The 19,642-nt window shown below is 39.0% G+C and overlaps 1 protein-coding gene across 1 annotated transcript in view; it reads left to right on the forward strand.

Moving 5' to 3' along the window:
• TBC1D15 (TBC1 domain family member 15) overlaps window positions 1–19,642 on the forward strand; it is a 76,292-nt gene that overhangs the window by 21,136 nt on the left and 35,514 nt on the right. The window contains exons 2-8 of the mRNA XM_049782747.1: window positions 3,454–3,552; window positions 4,111–4,185; window positions 7,311–7,449; window positions 12,074–12,284; window positions 14,790–14,892; window positions 16,743–16,940; window positions 19,010–19,138. Coding sequence (XP_049638704.1) covers window positions 3,454–3,552; window positions 4,111–4,185; window positions 7,311–7,449; window positions 12,074–12,284; window positions 14,790–14,892; window positions 16,743–16,940; window positions 19,010–19,138 — 954 coding nt within the window. The remainder of the gene's footprint in view (window positions 1–3,453; window positions 3,553–4,110; window positions 4,186–7,310; window positions 7,450–12,073; window positions 12,285–14,789; window positions 14,893–16,742; window positions 16,941–19,009; window positions 19,139–19,642) is intronic.

Genomic DNA, 19,642 nt, shown 5'->3' on the forward strand with positions numbered 1-19,642 from the left:
CAATATTTGGAAAATTTTCCCAGTCACATCACGTGGATTTGAAATTGTTTCGGTAGGAAGATTTTAAACTATACTCAATTGTCTTATTGATGTAGTTTATTCAGATGATCTTGTTGATGTTTATTTATTTTAATTTATTTTTTATTGAGACCATTGTGAATTACAGGTTCTTCATAGATGGGTTTCAAGCATAGTAATGCGAATTAGTGCATTCCCACCATCAGTGTTGATTTCCTTCACCACAGTTCCCAGCGTGCATCCTGGCCCTCCATCTCTGGCCCCCTGGTCTGGCAGTGTAACAGGCCCATTTTACGGTTAGATTGTTATAGCTTCAGTCTCTTGATTCTATTGTCGTTGACTTTGATTTGGGTATTGAGTTCTGAGTTTTTTTTCCCTTCCACCTGGGCCCCATCCTCCCTCTCTCTCTCTCTCTCTCTCTCTCTCTCTCTCTCTCTCTCTCTCTCTCTCTCCTTCTCTCTCTTTTTTTTCTTTTCTTAATTTGTAGAATAATGCAGAAGTATGAGGTGAAACAAAGTAATTTATGTCCCAAGGTTCTATGAAAAAGGTGGGATCCCCCTATCTAGAAGATATAAATATAATTAAGAAAAGGGAGTGTGGCAGTGAGTTATTTATTTATTTATTTTTTGGCATAGGTACAGCAAACATTGGGGAGGTTAGGAAGGAAATACCCTTGGTCTAAAACAAACCGGTTGTCTCTACCCATGAAGCATCCTGTCATAAAGCTTGATTACAGGCTCCAGGCATACTAATTGGCTAACCCTAAGTTCTTTCTTCATGGTCCCAGGAAAAGTTCTCCTCAATTACAGTTGCAGCCAGGCTTCTGTAATTAGAGATCCTGGTTTCTGCACAGATCCTATGTTGAAGCCAAGGTGTCATGGAGCATCATCTGATTTCATCTCACCGTTAGGTGTCGAGGCAGGGAAACCTGCCCTGAATGCAAGTTGTTGCTGTTTCCTAGTTGTCAGGATGTCACATGAACCCACCCTGAAGCAAGCCAGTGCCAGGGGTGGCATTAGGGCCTCCTCAGGTGGAAATTTGCTTTTTGGTGCTGGTGCAGAAAACAATGCCAGTTCCAAGGGTGGGAGCCAAGGTGTATGTGCGGTTGGATGGTTGATGTTCTGTCAGCTGAGGCCTAAGTCCAGTCACCATGTTCATGAAAGGGTGAAAGGTGCAGCCGTACTTAAAAATTTTATGATTTCTATCCCTATTAGATAGAACTTCTTTCTGTACATAAGATTTCCCCCATTTTAATGTGCCCATGCAAAAAGGAACAATGCTACATAATACCACTGGTGCATATGGGGGTTACATAATCTCTAGAACCTGGTTCTAATCTGAACTCAAATCCAAGAGAGACTTAACATAGAATTTCCTACTAAGGAGATTTGAAAAAGGGAAGGGACAGACAGCTACCTCTCTATATAGAAATATACACTATCTTTTTAATTTTTATTTATTATTTATTTTTGTTTTTTGGGGTCACTCCTGGCTCTGCGCTCAGTAACCACCCCTGGCAGGCTTGTGGGACCATTTGGGAATCAAACCCGGGTCTGTCCTGGGTCAGCTGCATGCAAGGCAAACACCATACCTCTGTGCTGTCTTTCCAGCCCCGACATTCTTATTTTCCGAATTCCATCTAGATAATAGAAGTAGAGCGGCTTTGTTTCAGTGCCACACCCAAGGGTGCTCAGTCTACTACCTAGGAACATGGTGCTTGGAGGCCAGCCTTTGTGATGCTTGGGATCATGTGGTGCTGCTGAGATTTGAATTCAGGCTTTCCTGTATCATTTGCTCCATCTGTTGAGCTCTCTCCAGCCTAACCTTGTCTTTTATTTTATTTATTTTTGCTGTTTGGTTTTTGGGCCACATCTGGTGGCACTCAGGGGTTACTTCTGGCTCTGTGCGCAGAACTCACTTCTGCAGGCTCAGGGGACCATATGGGATGCCAGGAATCGAATCACCATTTGTCCTGTGCTAGCTATGTGCAAGGCAAATGCCTAACCACTGTGCTAATGCTCCGGCCCCAAAAGTTTATTTTGCACACCTGATGGTACTCAGTACTTAATCAAGATTGAACTGAGCTGCATGCAAGGCAAGTGCCCTGCCTGCTAGACTATCTCTCTGGCTCCTGAAAAAGTACTTTTAATGAATTGAAATGAAGCTCAGGAATAGAATTTCAGTTTTTAATGTTATGTCTATAGAAAATAAGATTGCCTCGAGATACATCATTTAATGTAAAGAAAGCCAAGCAGTACAAAATTTCCCAATATCTGTGAAACATTAAAGTACCACAACATCAATAAGAAAAATGGGTTTATGATATTAAAAGAATTTGAGAAACCTTGGGATGAATTTTATGGATAATCATATTAATAAAATATTACTCAAATGTTAGAGTCATCTTTTTTACTTAATTCATATGGTATAGTTAAATATCCTTTGTAACCTGTCCTTCCTATTTCCTTTCTCTATTCTGATTCCTATTCATATTGGATACTATTTAGGAAATCCTAATTTAAAGAACTTTATGTAGTATTACTAAGTAATTTCCTAATACTTGTATATACACATTAGTTTTGTCTGTCAAAATAATCATCTTAACGACTTCTAAATGTCTTGAACTTAGAAGAGACACACATAACATTTAATTTGAGATCTTTCAGTTTATCTTTTGAGTTCAGATATCTGACATTAAAATTACTTTTATATGGGGCTGGCATGGTGGCGCTAGAGGTAAGGTATCTGCCTTGCCAGCGCTAGCCTAGGACAGACTGCTGTTTGATCCCTCGGCGTCCCATATGGTCCCCCAAGCCAGGAGCGACTTCTGAGCACATAGCCAGGATTAACTCCTGAGCGTCACCGGGTCTGGCCCAAAATCCAAAAATAAAAAGAAACTTTTATAGATGAGACAGTCAACACCTTGTTAAGTATTATAGAAGAGCATTTCAACTTTTTTCTTCTCAAAACAGATGTTATGGGCTGGAGAGATAGCACAGTAGTAGGGCATTTGCATTGCACAACCAATTCTGGACGGACATTGGTTCGAATCCCGGCTTCCCATATGGTCCCCTGATCCTGCCAGGGGCGATTTCTGAGCGCAACCCCTGAACACAGCCGGGTGTGATCCAAAAATCAAAAAACAAAACAAGGACCTGGAGAGATAGCACTGTGGCGTTTGCCTTGCAAGCAGGCGATCCAGGACCAAAGGTGGTTGGTTCGAATCCCGGTGTCCCATAGGGTCTCCCGTGCCTGCCAGGAGCTATTTCTGAGCACACAGCCAGGAGTAACCCCTGAGCACCGTGGGGTGTGACCCAAAAACCAAAAAAAAAAAAAAAAAAAAAAAACAAAACCAAAAAAAAATACCCCAAAAACCCACATGTTAAAGTAGTACCAAATGAAAGTGATGTAATTAATGTTATTTTTCTGTTCCAGATTGTATATGAGCAAGAAGGTGTCTATATTCATTCATCTTGTGCAAAAACTCATGAACAGGACAGTTTGATTGCAGGCATATTGCGTGTTTTAGAAAAGGTAAGGTTTTTTGGGGGATGGAGGTATGTTTGGGGTGGTCACAGCCAGGGGTGCTCAGTGTTTCTTCCTGGCTCTATGCTCAGGGTTGATTCCTGGTGGTGGTGCTGGGGGCCAGCCAAGGCCAGCTAGATGGAAGGCAAGTTAAGTGCCTTACATCCTGTACTGTCTCTAACCCAGAGAGGTCTAGCTCTTTGAATTGTTTGTGGTAGTAATTCGTCTTTGTAGAATAATCAAGCATGTTTGAATTTCAAACATAAAGTGAAATCATAATTAAACTGGTTGTGAATTTAACATGGAAGAAAGAAAATACTTTCGATGAGCTAGTAAAATGATATGGGATATTCAAAACTCATGTAAAAATTCTAGAAATATAGAAAGTTACAGTGAACATGAAGTAGAATTTAAAAATGGAGTTAACAGTTGTTATCAAATAATGTTAAATTTGATAGATACGCTATTGCATATTTAAAGTGCTAATATTTAAGTGGTAAAAATTTTCATTTTGGACTTCAGAATTAAGAATAAGTGTTAAGAATGTAAGATTTTTTTTTTTCCTAGGATGCTGAAGTAATAGTGGACTGGCGACCTCTGGATGATGCCTTAGATTCTTCTAGTATTCTCTATGCGAGAAAGGTAAGATAAAACATATAATTACAGGATTGCTGTTTAAAGATAACAGTTTGAAAAAAAATTGATAACAGTTTGGGACTGGAGTGATAACACAGCAGTAAGGGCTTTGCCTTGCACACGGCTGACCCAGGACGACAGTCCGTCACTCCTGTGCCTTCGAGAGCCGATTTTTGAGCACAGAGCCAGGAGTAATCTGAGCATCACTGGATGTGGCCAAAAAAAAAAACACAAAAAAACTAATTGACTGAAATACAGCTTATTTACCATAAAATTCACTCTTAAATATGTTTATTTGGGGTGTTTTGGGCCACATCTGGCAATGCTTCAGGGCTATTGCGAGCACTGTGCTATAAGGCTGTTCTTGGCAGAACCATTTAGTGCTGGGGTCAGTTAAACAATTTGTGTCCCCAAATCACTTTTTTGGGGGGGTTTTATTTTGGGTCACATATGGTTCTACTCTTAGGAATCACTTCTAGCAGTGCTTGGGGTACCGTCTGGGATGCCTTGGATCCAACCTGGGTTGGCCTTGTGCCAGGCAAGCACCTTACCTGTTGGACTATTGCTCCAGACCCCAAAGCCACCGTTTTAAAGTGTATCAGTCAGTGATGTTTCCAAGTACAGATTTTGCACACACTTTCAGGGACCAATAGTGAACATTTTTTTTCAATCACTACAAAAAAGACTCCTTTAAGCAGTCACTCCTCCTGCCCACTTAAACCTGTCCCCTGCTTTCTGAGGGTTTGCCTTTTGTGGATTTTCCCATATACGCATAATAGTACACTGACATATAGGTTTTTGGGTTGCACCCAGCGGTGCTTGGGGGTTACTCCTGGCTCTGCACTTAGGAATCACTTCTGGCAGTCTCGGTTGGGGTCCATATAAGATGCCAGGGTTCGAACCCGGGTTGGCTGTGTGCAAGGCAAACACCTTCCCTGCTATCCTATCTCTGATTTATTTTCCTATCTCTGATTTTTTAACATTAATAGTAATTTTTTTGTTTTGATTTTTTTGGATCACACCCAGTAGCGCTCAGGGGTTACTCCTGGCTTTGTGCTCAGAAATCTCTCCTGGAGGCTCAGGGAACCATAATGGGATGCCGGGATTTGAACCATTGTTCTTCTGCGTGCAAGTCAAACGCACTACCTCTATGCTATCTCTCTGGCCCCAATTGTAATTTTTATTCGATATCATGATTTACAAAGTTACTCCTAGTTTTATGCATTCTGTGTTCCTGAACCACAAGTGTCAACTCCTCTCTTCTGGTGTCCCCAGAATTATGTGATCTTTTATTACATGCTTCCTAGACAATATGTGTGTGTGTACTGTGTGTGTATGTGCATGTTCTTTTTTTTTTTTTTTTTTTGGTTTTTGGGTCACACCCGGGTACGCTCGGGTTCCTCCTGGCTCTCCGCTCAGAAATCGCTCCTGGCAGGCTTAGGGGATCATATGGGATGCCGGGATTCGAACCGCCGTCCTTCTGCATGCAAAGCAAATGCCTTACCACTGTGCTATCTCTCCAGCCCCTGTATGTATGTTCATAAGTTAAATAATTGAATCAGGTGAGATCCAGTCAAAGTTGTTCATGGTTGAGTTTCAGTCATACAGTGTTCCAGTACTCTTCACCAGTCCATATTTCTCTGCAGCTTCGACAGATGTTTTTAAGACTCATTCATTTTATAGTCTTTTTCAGTATTGTTACCCTTTTATTTTTTTATTACTAGATTTATGGGAGAAAACTATTGGTTGCTGGATTATACATTTTAAGATTAGGCTAATATGAATAATGTTGCTATGAATATTCTGCATTATTTATAGACATAATTGTGTACATTTTATTACTTAATCTTCAAAAGCTAGGAGTACAATTGCTGTGTAATGTGATTACTGCTTAATATTTGTACTGTGTGTTGACTTTGCACATGGAAGGTAGAGACTGAACTTTCATTTCTTAATTATCTCTTCATTATCTGGCTTAGTTGTTTTCTTTTAATCTCAAGCTATTTAAACACACAGATTATCTTCTGGTTTCATTTTCTTAAACACATATTTCTCCCAGACCCTTTTGGCAAACCCTTTCCGAATTGGTTGTTCATTATAATTGCTGTATCGCAAGGATTCCTTACACCTCTTTCCCATGTTTTAATTGCCTTATTTTTTATATCCTTCCCCGCCCCATCACACTGGGAATTCATGAATACGTTCTGGTAAGCTTCAAAAAGCAAAAATGGAATTCTTGCTTGACTAGAAGCCTGATCCTCATGTGTCCTTGTGTATTCAGTATATATTTTTCCGTTTCATTATCTGTACACATTGTCAATATGTATGTCTGTTAGTTTACCAGGATGTTGAGTCTTCCTTTTTTCTTGTAGTTGTGATACCTCATATTGCTTTTGCTCCTTTTAAATTTCATTCCCTATTATGTATCAAACTTATAAATATTAATATATATATTTCCTTAAACAACTATCTGGTATTTCATTGGCACTCCTCAGGTTTTTTGTTTGTTTTTTGTTTTTGGGCCACACATGATAGTGTTTAGGGGTTACTCCTGACACTGCTCAGAAGTTGCTCCTGGCATGCTCGGGGGACCATATGAGATGCTGGGATTCGAACTGGGGTCTGTCCTGTGTTGGCCACGTGCAACACGTGCCTTCCCTCTGTGCTATCGCTCCAGCATACTGCTTTGCTCTCTCTCTGGCCGGTTACCCCTCAGTTTACTTGCATATTCCTTCCTGATGCTTATGAGAACCTTTCCAGCTTTTAACTCTTACAGAGTGCTCATTTACAGAGTGGCTCTATTTTCTTGCTGCTTCTCATATGGGTGCAGTTGTATTCAAAGTAGCAAAAGGAAGGAAAGGAATGAAGCCTTTATTTCCTAATTAGAAACTTTCCTAGAAACCCTGCAATTCTCTACTGCTTATATTTCTTTGATAGACTGATTGCAAGGGAGTCTAGACATGCTTTTCTTGTCTTTGTAGTAAAGATAAGAGAGTAAAAGAGTAGTTTTCCACAAGTGCTGCCTTTCTCAATCTATAGACTTATTTTGGGTAGCACTAGTTATTATCGAAAGACATTAAATTCTGCTTTTGGCTACTCTACTAAATAGTTCATATGTGTGATTATTTTAGGACTCCAGTTCGGTTGTAGAATGGACCCAGGCCCCAAAAGAAAGAGCCCATCGAGGATCGGAGCATCAGAACAGTTACGAGGCAGAATGGGATATGGTTAACACAGTTTCATTTAAAAAGAAACCACATATCAATGGAGGTATGAATCAAATCTTTTGAAATCTCAGATGGGTGTGCTACTATATATTATAAAAGAGAATTATTTCATGTTTGTCTTAGGAGAAGGATGGCCTGATGCTTTGACTAATATAGTCTCATGTATTAGTTACATTTCATTTTGATCTGGTAAAAATGTGCTTTTGTTTTAGAGTTATTAATGATAAAACAGTGTTATTGTTTGGTTGTCTGAGGCACGCTTTAAAAATCTAGTAGAATAAAAGAATGTTATTTCATTCTAAAGCACCAGGGGGAGACGGAGAATACCACAAGTCGTACTGTTGTTAACATTGCTGTGCTACTGGGATTTTTTTTCCGCTTGCTGCAGACTAAAAATATAGACTCCTTTCTATATGTTCATAAAGCTTTGTTCTGCCTCTTATATACATTCATATTCCCACACAGGTACATACGTACTTATATTTTTAGATCTGTGATTGCCTTGAGGTTTTACATGTAGAGAAACGATGCTCACAGCTTGATCAGAAAACACAAACCATCTCAGATGGTTTCTGGTAAAGATGTTAAGCGGTTGTGTAGAGTTTGTTTTTATTTTGATTGACAGCAGTTTGGGTTTTTTGTTTTTGGGTCACACTTGGCGGTGCTGGCAACCACATGCTAGAGCTTTTGTATGTACAGCACGTGTTCCAGCCTTTGAGCTATAATACAAATATCATTTGAAAGTGTGTGTTCGGGTCATACAGTTGGCTGTGCTTAAGGCTTACTCCTGGCTCTGTGCTCTGGGATCATTCCTGGTGAGATGTGGAGAACTGTATGTGGTGCTGGGAATCAAACCCAGTTTGGCAGCATGCAAGGAAAGCATCTTGTATCTCTTAAGTCCCTATATTGATAGTTTTATATAGGATTACTACTAAAGTAAAATTAATCCTTCATGGAATCATTCTCGTATACAAGTTATATTTTCTACTTTATCATTTCTTGGAAACAGGCAATCAAGTAGTAAGTAACTCATAAACTTTTGAGAAATTGCTAGTATGTGCAGTTGTTTGTGTTTTCCTTCTCTTTGAGTGCTGGGGGCTAGTCCCTTTCTGCAGAAAAGAAGAGTTCTTACCAGAACAATGCAGATTGTCAAAGAAAGGTAAAAAACCAATTTGGTGGGTGAGATGAGAGATGAGGTTTTTTTTTTTGCCCCCACCACGCACGGCCATGATTTTTTGTTTGTTTTTGGGCACCACATGTAAAGTGTTTAGGGATTGGGAAGAAGGGTGAAGGGAGGGAGGGAGTGAAAGAGAGAGAGGAGGTAGGGAGGGGAGGGAGGGGTGAGGAGAAGAAGAAAGGAGAGGAAAGAGGAGGGAGGGGCACTGCCACAGGGGCCAGCTGAGGGTGAGTGTGGGGCTATGCAGTTGGTCCTAGGAATTGAACGCTGGTGAAGGGTTAGCGTGGGACATTGTATGATCAAAACTCAGCTATGGACCGCTTTTTAGCTTCATATCTCACATGAGGATTTACTGTGCTTTCTTTATTTTTGGTGATCTAAGTTCATTTCGGTGACTTTTATTTGTTCTGGGGTCCATACTTGGTGGTGCTAAGGGACAGCCAGGGTGACTCCAAATCTGTGGCTGCTCGGGGTTATGATAATCCTGGGATTGAATGGAGGACCTTGTTACCTGTGCTCTGCTATTTGGTTTCCTTTAGGAGAAAGGAAGACATTTGGAGTTACTCCAGGAATTCTCTTACAGTTTCTTTGTAACTAAGTCTATTTCTGGTTAACTGTTAATGAATTATTGATTACTTTTTTTTTTGTTATTTGTTTTTATTTTTTATTTTTTGGCCACACCCAGTGACACTCTGAGGTTACTCCTGGCTATGCGCTCAGAAATCGCTCTTGGCTTGGGGGGCCATATGAGACACCAGGGGATTGAACCTCGGTCCGCCTGAGGCTAGCACTGGCAAGGCAGACGCCTTACTGCTCCGTGCCACTGCTCTGTGCCACCACTCTGGCCCCAGAATTATTGATTACTTTTATGTTGACTTAGTGTGCCAGGTTATTGATTCATTTAATGCCACATACTTGAGTATCTGCTATGTGCAAATCATATTTTTCTAGTCAGTGGAGATATAACTGAATGAAATAATGTTTCTATTTTTGTAAAGCATATTATATACTAATATAAATATGCTAATATATGTTATGTATAATATATTATTAATATAATACATATTATATAGTGAAAGGACCCAAAGAATGATTTGTAAATATTTCCTCTCATTTATGAGAAAAATTTATTTCTTCTCACTTATGAGAAGTTTGCGAAAATGCATGAGGCATTTTCTGTTATATTAGATAGTGTGTTTCCTTAGTGAGGGAAATATGTAAAAATTGTTTTGGCTAGAAGAATGGCATAAGTGTAGGGCGTCTGCCTTGCATGCGCTAACCTAAAACAGACCGCGGTTTGATCCCTCAGCATCTCAGGAGTGATTTTTGAGTGCGTAGCCAGGAGTAACCCCTGAGTGTCACCGGTGTGGCCCAAAAACAAAAACATGTATGTAAAATTTTATTTTTGGACAAACATAGATTTCTGATCATTTATATGATTTCTATTATTTAATCTTTAACATATGATTTAATGTGACTTTCTTTTATTAAGTATTGTTACTTTAAGCATTAATATTAAAAATGATCTTTATTGAATTTTTATTGCTGTTTTATTTATTATTTATTTGTTGGTTTGTTTTTTGAGCCACACCCAGCGGCACTCAGGGGTTACTCTTGACTCTGTGCTCAGTAATTGCTCCTGGCTGGCAGTATGGGATGCCAGGGATTGAACCTGGGTCTATCCTGGGTCGTTCACGTGTAAGGCAAATGCCCCACTGCTATGCTATCATTCCGGCCTCAAGAAGTGGTTTTAAATTTTAGAAAGAGGCCGGAGAGAGAGTACAACTGGTAGGGTACTTGCCTTGCATACAGCCAACCTGGGTTTGATCTCTGGCATCTCATACGGTCCCCTAAGACCAGGAGTGCTTTCTGAGTGCAGAGTCAAGAGTAACCCTGGGGGCCGGGCGGTGGCGCTAAAGGTAAGGTGCCTGCCTTGCCTGCGCTTGCCTTGGACGGACCGTGGTTCGATCCCCCCGTTTTCCCATATGGTCCCCCAAGCCAGGAGCAACTTCTGAGCACATAGCCAGGAGTAACCCCTGAGCGTTATCGGGTGTGGCCCAAAAACCAAAAAAAAAAAAAAAAAAAAAAAAGAGTAACCCTGGAGCATTGCTGGATGTGGCCCCAAATCCACCTCTTTACCCTTCCCCATTTTTTTTTCAGTAACATAACTGACATGTCTGAGGTAAAAATGTTAAAATGCCATTTTTACATTAGAAATTAATTATGCCTTTTAATTTTAACGTATTAAAAGGAAATATTTTATTTGTTTAAATGATCTTTGTTGCTTGTTGTCATTTATGATCTACATGAATTTCAGATTTCAAATGTATATGGACTATATACAGACTCAAAATATTTATAACTATAGTTTGGCTTGACCTAGCTTTTATTTGATAAAACGCATTCTAGTAGGATGTTTGAATTTATTCCTTCTCTCGGAAGCATTCACAATTTAGTTATATTTTCATCCTCAATTGTTTCTTTTGTTGTTTGTTTTTGTTTTTGGGTCACCTGACGGCGCTCAGGGGTTAATTCTGGGTCTGCTCTCAGAAGTTGCTCCTGACAGGCTTGGGGAACCATATGGGGTGCCGGATTCTAACCACCATCCGATCTGGGTCTGATGTGTGCAAGGCAAACGCCCTACTGCTGTGCTATCTCTCCGGCCTTCTCAATTGTTTCTTATTTTTATATGTAAATTAATGTCAATCTCTATATTCACTCTAAAGGAAATGAGGATAATAAGTTGTATTTTTTGTTTGTATTTAAAAACATTTTTGTTTGTGAATAACTCTCCAAAAGCATCATGTCATTTTCATTTGGGGAGAGTGGAAAACAATGAACAATTTTTTTTTTTTTTTTTTTTTTTGGTTTTTTGGCCACACCCGTTTGATGCTCAGGGGTTACTCCTGGCTAAGCGCTCAGAAATTGCCCCTGGCTTGGGGGGACCATATGGGACGCTGGGGGATCGAACCGTGGTCCTGATCCTTGGCTAGCGCTTGCAAGGCAGACACCTTACCTCTAGCGCCACCTCGCCAGCCCCAATGAACAATTTTTTGAGTGTCTGTTTGCTAAAATACTTGGTTCTGTACTAGTTAGTAACCGATATTTTTTTAATTCCTTAACATTGGGAGGTAAGTATAATTATCTTCATTTTACAGATAAAGAAACTGAGACAGATTCAATTATTCCCTTTCAGTTAGTAGATAGTATCATAATATATTTGTATTAAAAATTAAATCGAGTTCCACTTCAAAGTCATTGTCATTTTGGGAAAAAAACTTATATTTTTTATTTAAAACATTTTTTAAAATGTTTTTTAAATTTGTTAAATGGCTATTGCCATTTCAGATACAGGTGGGACCCTAGTAATATAAATGCTGTAGTCATTCCCCAGGATCAACTGATTGATGTTAGGCAGTCATGAAGAGCCTTATGAGTACCTTTTAAAAAGGTGAACAAAACTATTTTGCCCCACTTTCTTGTTTTCAAGATGCTCCAAGTCATAGAAATGGGAAAAGCAAATGGTCCTTCCTGTTCAGTTTGACAGACCTGAAATCAATCAAGCAAAACAAAGAGGGGATGGGCTGGTCGTATGTGGTGTTCTGTCTGAAGGATGACGTCGTTCTCCCTGCGCTACACTTTCATCAAGGAGATAGCAAACTGTTGATCGAATCCCTTGAAAAATATGTGGTATTGTGTGAGTAAGTATCAGCTTATTGTTTATTTACTGAAATTGGATTGTTGTCCAGAGGCAAATTTTTGCATGTCATTGACTGTCAGTGACCTATGTGCATATTATTAGGGATCAAGTGCTTTTTTATTTTTCTGGCCTATTGACCACTTTGGATCAGAACTGAGTAAATATTGCCACTTCAGTTATTTGGATCAGCAACCATTTACTTTTTTTTTTTTTACTGTTATATAGAAAAAAATAGTCCAGTGATTTTGTTATTTATTTATTTATTTATTTATTTATTTATTTATTTATTTATTTATTTATTTATTTAGGTCACACCCAGCAGCACTGGCTCCTGGCTTTATGCTCAGAAATTGCCCCCGGCAGGCACACGGAACCCTATGGGATGCCGGGATTTGAACCACCATCTGTCCTGGGTCCGCTGTGTGCAAGGCAAATGCCCTACTGCTGTGCTATCTCTCTGGTCCCCAATGATTGTTTTGTTTTGTTTTTTTGGCCACACCCATTTGATGCTCAGCCATTACTCCTGGCTAAGCGCTCAGAAATTGCCCCTGGCTTGGGGGGACCATATGGGACGCCGGGGGATCGAACCATGGTCCTTCCTTGGCTAGCGCTTGCAAGGCAGACACCTTACCTCTAGTGCCACCTCACTGCCCCCCCCCCCCATGATATTTTTAATCTGTATTTCAGTTGTGAAGACATAAGTGATCCTGGTGGATCTAGTTTCTGTTAAACATAGTTTATAATGTTCTACTTTTTGAGTTAGACAAGTTTAAGACCTTTATAAAATTATTGGTACAGAAGACAGAACACTCTTTCCAAAACTTCCTTTTTGTATTTATTCAGCTATGCGCATGTGTTCTTCTTTGTTTCTATTTCAGCAAATTTGTTTTGGGTTTTATCATAATGATCACAGCTAATTGTTTTATAATAAGTAGTGCTGGATTTTAAAGCACCTTATTGGCTCTGTTATTACTCCTGCCCCATTGACCTGTATTTAAAAGTTAACTTGTCATTTAAAACTGTCCTTGTGAGAACATGTACATCTTCACATTACCCATGAACATCCTCCCAAATATTCAGAAGAATGAGGTTTAAATGCAAGTTACATGTTTTAGAAATCATTTTTCTCCTACTTCAGACAACTAGCCCTGAACTCCCAAAAAAATGATCAGGGTCATAGTAAGCCACACTTGTCTGTGAAGACCTAGTGCTGTTTCTGACTATAATCAGAATGAAGTCCTGTTTTGAATTGGAAACCCCTAGCACTGGGGTTTCATCCTGTTGCGTTAAAATTGAGAAGAGATAACTGTTATTAAAGTTCTTATCTCCAGCATAATAAACTAGAGATAGAAAGTAGCAAAATAGCACATTTAATATTTATTTTAAACACAAAAGTTGGGGATTTATTACAGCGGAGTTACTAAGTTTTAAAACTTATGGAATAGAAATTTTGAATAGGGGTTGGGGCAATAGTACAGTGGGTATAGAATTTGCCTTGCACATGGTTGACCAATTTTTGATCCCTGGCACCCCATATGACCCCTTGAGTCTGCCAAGCTTAATTTCTGAGTGCAGAGCCAGGAGCGCCAAAAAAGAAATCACAAAATTTTTTTTAGATAATTCATTGTATTACTTGCAGTTAGACATATATAATATTTTGCTTTTAACACCTAGTATTGAAATACTACTAAATTATATAGTGAAATTAGAAATCATTTGAAAATAGGACACTTTCCACTATGCAGTGCATTACATATTATATATTAATATCATATTACATATTACAGTGCACATATATGCTGATGAATTCTAGAGTTTCTTGATTTTTTTAAATATTTCTGTGATAATAAAGACATCTGTATACATTAGCTCTATCTACTGTCTACTTACCTATAGGTTCTTTTCAGTATGTATAATGCTAGTGATTGAACTCAGATATGCAAGGCATTTACTTTAACCCTAAGCCACATCCTTGATCCCCAAAACATACCTGTAAGTTTTTTTTTCTAGTTTGTATTTACGTGTGTCTGTATGTTCCTAGAGTAGGTAGCCAGGGCCTCACACATGAAAGGAAGGTAATTCTGTGTGTGTGTGTGTGGGGTCAGTGTTGAAAACCAGGGTCTTGGGTGTGTGTGTGTGTGTGTGTGTGTGTGTGTGTGTGTGTGTGTGTGGTCAGTGTTGAAAACTAGGGTCTTGGGGGTGTAGGGTCTGTGTGTGTGTGTGTGTGTGTGTGTGTGTGTGTGTGTGTGTGCGCGTGCATGCATGAAATTTGGGCTTTTTTATAATGTAATCTTGGCCTTTGTATTCTGTTAATATATTTTGATAGTATTAGAAGTCATTTAACTTGCCGTTTATTAATATTATTGGAAAGTAGTTCTAGATCTGGAGGAGATACATGGTATGGTTTTTTTTTTGTTGCTATTCCAGTGTGCATGAATGAGTATTCAAGTAGTAATTGATGCAGCATGCCAGAACTTTTAATAACTCCTTCCCTTTTTTATTTTAGATCTCCACAGGAAAAAAGAATACTTCTTGTGAATTGTCAGAATAAGAGTCTTTCACAGTCTTTTGAAAATCTTCTTGATGAACCAGCATATGGTTTGATACAAGTATGTTTCTTAAATCTATCTTTTGATAATCACACTCCATTATTTTATATATCTTCTACCTCTCATTTTGTCAGATATACAGAATGAGTGTTTCTCTGTGGAAGCTTTATGAAACTATTTTCCGTAAAGTTTGGAAATGACATATTTCATGATATTTTTCAGATTCAGAAACCTCTTTGGGTTTTTATTTGCTCTAAAGGCAATTTTATCTTTGATCGTTAAACTGCAGTTGAACATTAGTAGATTTTTATTAACATAGTTTTTATTATTTAGGTGAAAGAAAACTGGGTAAGCTACTTTGAATTAATGATAAATTTACCAAAAAATGTGATTTGAATTCTTATTTTCCAGTTGATTCCTTAAGTCATGATAATCGGTTTTCCTTTGCTGTATTTAGCTATGTTCTTGCTAAAAATTTACTTAATATAGACAGATAGAAAGTTAATTTTACATTCCAATTCCTGTGTAATGAAAGTTCTTTATTTATTCACTTATTTTTTAAGAAGTGTTTGAGTGCTTTTTTATAGGTATTTTCTTCTTTGGCTCTAAAAGAAAAGCAAGACTAAAGAGTGAACTTTTAAGGAAGAAGGACAAGAGATTCAACATTGATTAAAATGGAAAGAAAGGGAGATGTTTTTTGTTACTGTGAACATAGTCATTTTAAAGCTAGACCTTTAACATTAACTGTTTCTGCGGGAGAGATAGCACAGCGGTAAGGCGTTTGCCTTGCATGCAGAAGGACAGTGGTTAGAATCCTGGCATCCCATATGGTCCCCCCGAGCCTGCTGGGGGCGATTTCTGAGCGTGCAGCAGGAGTAACCGATGATTGCTGCTGGGTGTGACTCAAAAACAAACAAACAAAAAAAGTAAATCTAACTCTTTTTTTGGTCCAAAATTAGGGTTTATATATCCTTGACAGCTCTGCTGTTTGGGGTCCTGAGAAAGAGGTCTAAATGGTGGCTCTTTCTTAAAAAGGACTCAGGACAAGTTTGAAGTGAGCTAGCTAATCCATGGTGATACTGTATGCTTCAGTATCTGTATACATTTTTATTTTTATTTTGGGAGGGGTTTTGCCACACCCACACTCATCGGTGCTCAGGAGTTACTTCTGGCTTTGCTCTCAGAAATTACTCCTGGTTCAGGGGACCATATAGGATGCCAGGAATCGAACCCAGGTTTATCCTGGGTCTGCCGTGTGCAAGGCAAGTACTCTACTGCTGTGCTATCTCTTTGGCCCCCCAAAATGCATTTTAGACACGATTCTAAGAGCTCTATGATATGGGAACCCCAGAAGATCCAAAAATACTCCTTCTAAATAGGAGTCCAGGTGCATTTGAGGATTTAGAAGTACACCCAGCCAATAAAAAAGCGTTTCATGCCTTTTAAAACTGTTCGATCCAGGACAAATTACTGGTATCAGCATATTTTACTAGTCATACAATTAAATTACAATGTCAGATTACAGTTAGGCATTTTAAACTTAGCTGCCAGATCTCTTTTGTTAGACTAGTGGGATACTGCACACTTCAAGAAATATTCTTTTTGTGAAGGCAGGACCACTAGACAGAAGAAAGCTGTTTTGGGCCATTCACCAGTGGAAAGTAAGAATTGCATATGTCTCTGGTGTGTGCAGATTGAATGAAGCCTGAAAATTAATGTGTTTATGTGCAATCAGTAGCATTACTTGCCATTTAATATACTGTTTCCCAGAAAATTAAATTTTAAGAAATCTTAGATCACTTTTTAGTTTTGATTTCCTCCCATTTAAAAAAACTTTGACTTTCAAAAATCATGATATTTGCTTCCTTTATTTGAGTTAGTAATGCTGTTATCTTTTTCCTACTACATAGAAAATTAAAAAGGATCCTTACACAGCAACTATGGTAGGATTTTCCAAAGTCACAAACTACATTTTTGATAGCTTAAGAGGCAATGATCCTTCCACGCATCAGCGACCACCTTCTGAAATGGCAGATTTTCTTAGTGATGCTATCCCAGGTTTAAAGATAAACCAACAAGAAGAACCAGGATTTGAAGTCATCACAAGAGTGAGTAGAGATTGGTATCTTTGTAATTCTTTTTTTTTTTTTTGTTTTTGTTTTTGTTTTTGGGCCACACCCGGTAACGCTCAGGGGTTACTCCTGGCTATGCGCTCAGAAGTTGCTCCTGGCTTGGGGGACCATATGGGACACCGGGGGATCGAACCGCGGTCTGTCCAAGGCTAGCGCAGGCAAGGCAGGCACCTTACCTTTAGCGCCACCGCCCGGCCCCGGTATCTTTGTAATTCTTAACATTTTAACAGGAAAAACTAATTTTTTAAATGAATGAATGGAATATTATAGGACTAGCAACTCAATTTTTTATTTGCATCTTTCTTTTAATTTCCCGCCTTCATCCAAAATCTTACAACCCTTTTTGCTGAGTTATTTCCTCTCAACTAAGAGTGCTTATTGTCTTACCACCACACACTTGGCTTGTTTTTTATTGATTACTATTTATATTTTGTGGATCTCTTTTCTTTGGATACATTTTATTACTAATACATTGATTGTATAGCAGTGAATAAATACTGAATTTTGCTTGTTGCTGCAGGTTCTGTTTCGAATTTGCCTGTTTCTCAGACAACTAGTCAGGACACAGTAGTCTGGGACCTTTTCTCATGGGAACTTTTTTTTTTTTTGGTTTTTTGGATCACACCCGGCGATGCTCAGGGGTTACTCCTGGCTGTCTGCTCAGAAATAGCTCCTGGCAGGCACGGGGGACCATATGGGACACCGGGATTCGAACCAACCACCTTTGATCCTGAATCGGCTGCTTGCAAGGCAAACGCCGCTGTGCTATCTCTCCGGGCCCTCATGGGAACATTTTTTAAAGTAAAGTTCTGGCTCTGAACTTTGCAAATATTTATATATTTATTTAGATTTGACTTTTGGACCACACCAAGTGGTGCTTAGGGCTTACTCCTGGCTCTAGTAGGGCTTAGGAGATTGAGCTTGAGTTGGCCCAAGTTGGCTTGTAAGGCAAGTGCCTTACTCCACTGTACTCTGGCCAGGCTCAGCAGATCTTTGTGTAGAATTTTGAATTTGCTATCTTCTAGACTACATATAGTTAGAAAATTGTCAAGTACTTAAGGAGCTTATATTAAAAAGTGATTATTTTAAAATTATCAGCGTCTGTTAAAAAAACTAGCACATTCCAGTGGAGCTGATGGATCGTTTATCCAATCTGAAAACAACACGCTTAGTTTGGAATAAAATCTAATTTAAAGGTCTTACAGAATTTACATGTTAAATGTTTTATGTGTTTATAATCAAGATTGATGATAATTGGTGCTGGAACAATAGACAGTGGGTAGCGTGTTTGCCTTATGCTTATCTGACCTGGTTTGATCTCCAGCATCCCATGTGATCATCCTTCCTAGTCTACCAGAAGTCATTTTGAGCACAGAGCCAGGAGTAACGCCGGGTATAGCCCCCAAAACAAAACAAAACAATAAAAGATTGTTGATAGCAAATGTTTTTTCCTCTCTTTTTTTGGGCTTTTGATTTTGGGCAGTATTTGGTAGGCTACTCTTGTATCTGCTTGGGCTCATTCCTGACAGTATCTAGGTGACCATATGATGTACGTAGGGTGTCAACCAAGAGCTCTTCTCCAGACTCAGCCAAGTTTTGCTATCTCTGAAATAATTACTTGGTTATTTTGTTGGTGGAGGAAGCTCCTAAACAGTATTTATGTGGCCTAGGACTCCCTTCTGGTTACTCCTGGCCAGCTGGGAGGAGGTCCAAAAGTGATGTGTGGTAGGCTGACAGTCCTTGTTGATTTCCTGGGCCATACCTGGTGGTGATCAGGGGTCTGCCTGGGTAACACCTGGCAGTGTTGGTGATTGTGTGGTGTTGGAGATTAAACCAATATCAGCCCCATTTTCCTTACCCTCGTGCTGTCTCTATGATCTCTGCTCACTCATTTATCTGTGTAGAAAAGAGAAAATACATTGAAGGCTTATATTATAGTTCACTGCTGGACATTAGAAGTGATATTTTCATATTTAATTTTAGTATGTATGATGACTTCATATCACTGTTTAAAGGTGTGTTCCTTTTTGCTCATCCTATTTTAGATTGATTTGGGAGAACGACCAACAGTACAAAGAAGGGAACCAGTGTCCATGGAAGAATGGACGAAGAACATTGATTCAGAAGGAAGAATTTTAAATGTGGAGAATATGAAACAGATGATATTTAGAGGGGTAAATGCTTTTATCTTGCTTCTACGTTAAATTGCTGATAATCAGGTTTTTCTTTCATTTTTTTTTCCTTCTTTTCCCCTACAGGGCAGAGAGGAACGAACATTTTAACTGTGAAATCTTGAAATCCCTATAGTTGTGGATGTAGTTTAGAGGTAGAGCAGATGTCTTGGATGTAGGAGACCTGGGGTTTGATCCTCAGAAAATCTCTTTCAGACAGAGTGAGGCACCCATGAAGTCTCTGAAGGTTGAGTGAGGAAATACCATTAAAGCTGAGGGAAAGATACTTTTTCTTACTTGAACTTCTGTAGGGCTTGCTAAGGAGACACATATTCCAAGCAGTGGAAGTTTTTATCAAGTAAGGACTCTTATTAAAAGAAAAATCAGCCCCTCTGTCTGATATTCTACTGTATATTCTTTTATTTTTTCTGGCAACTTTATCTCATTTTCAGAATGTTGGGGGTGGGGAAGACGACAGCATGGTGAACTCCACAGTGGTGCTTAGGG

Source organism: Suncus etruscus, chromosome 11 (assembly GCF_024139225.1).
Source record: "Suncus etruscus isolate mSunEtr1 chromosome 11, mSunEtr1.pri.cur, whole genome shotgun sequence".
NCBI classification, from domain to species: domain Eukaryota; kingdom Metazoa; phylum Chordata; class Mammalia; order Eulipotyphla; family Soricidae; genus Suncus; species Suncus etruscus.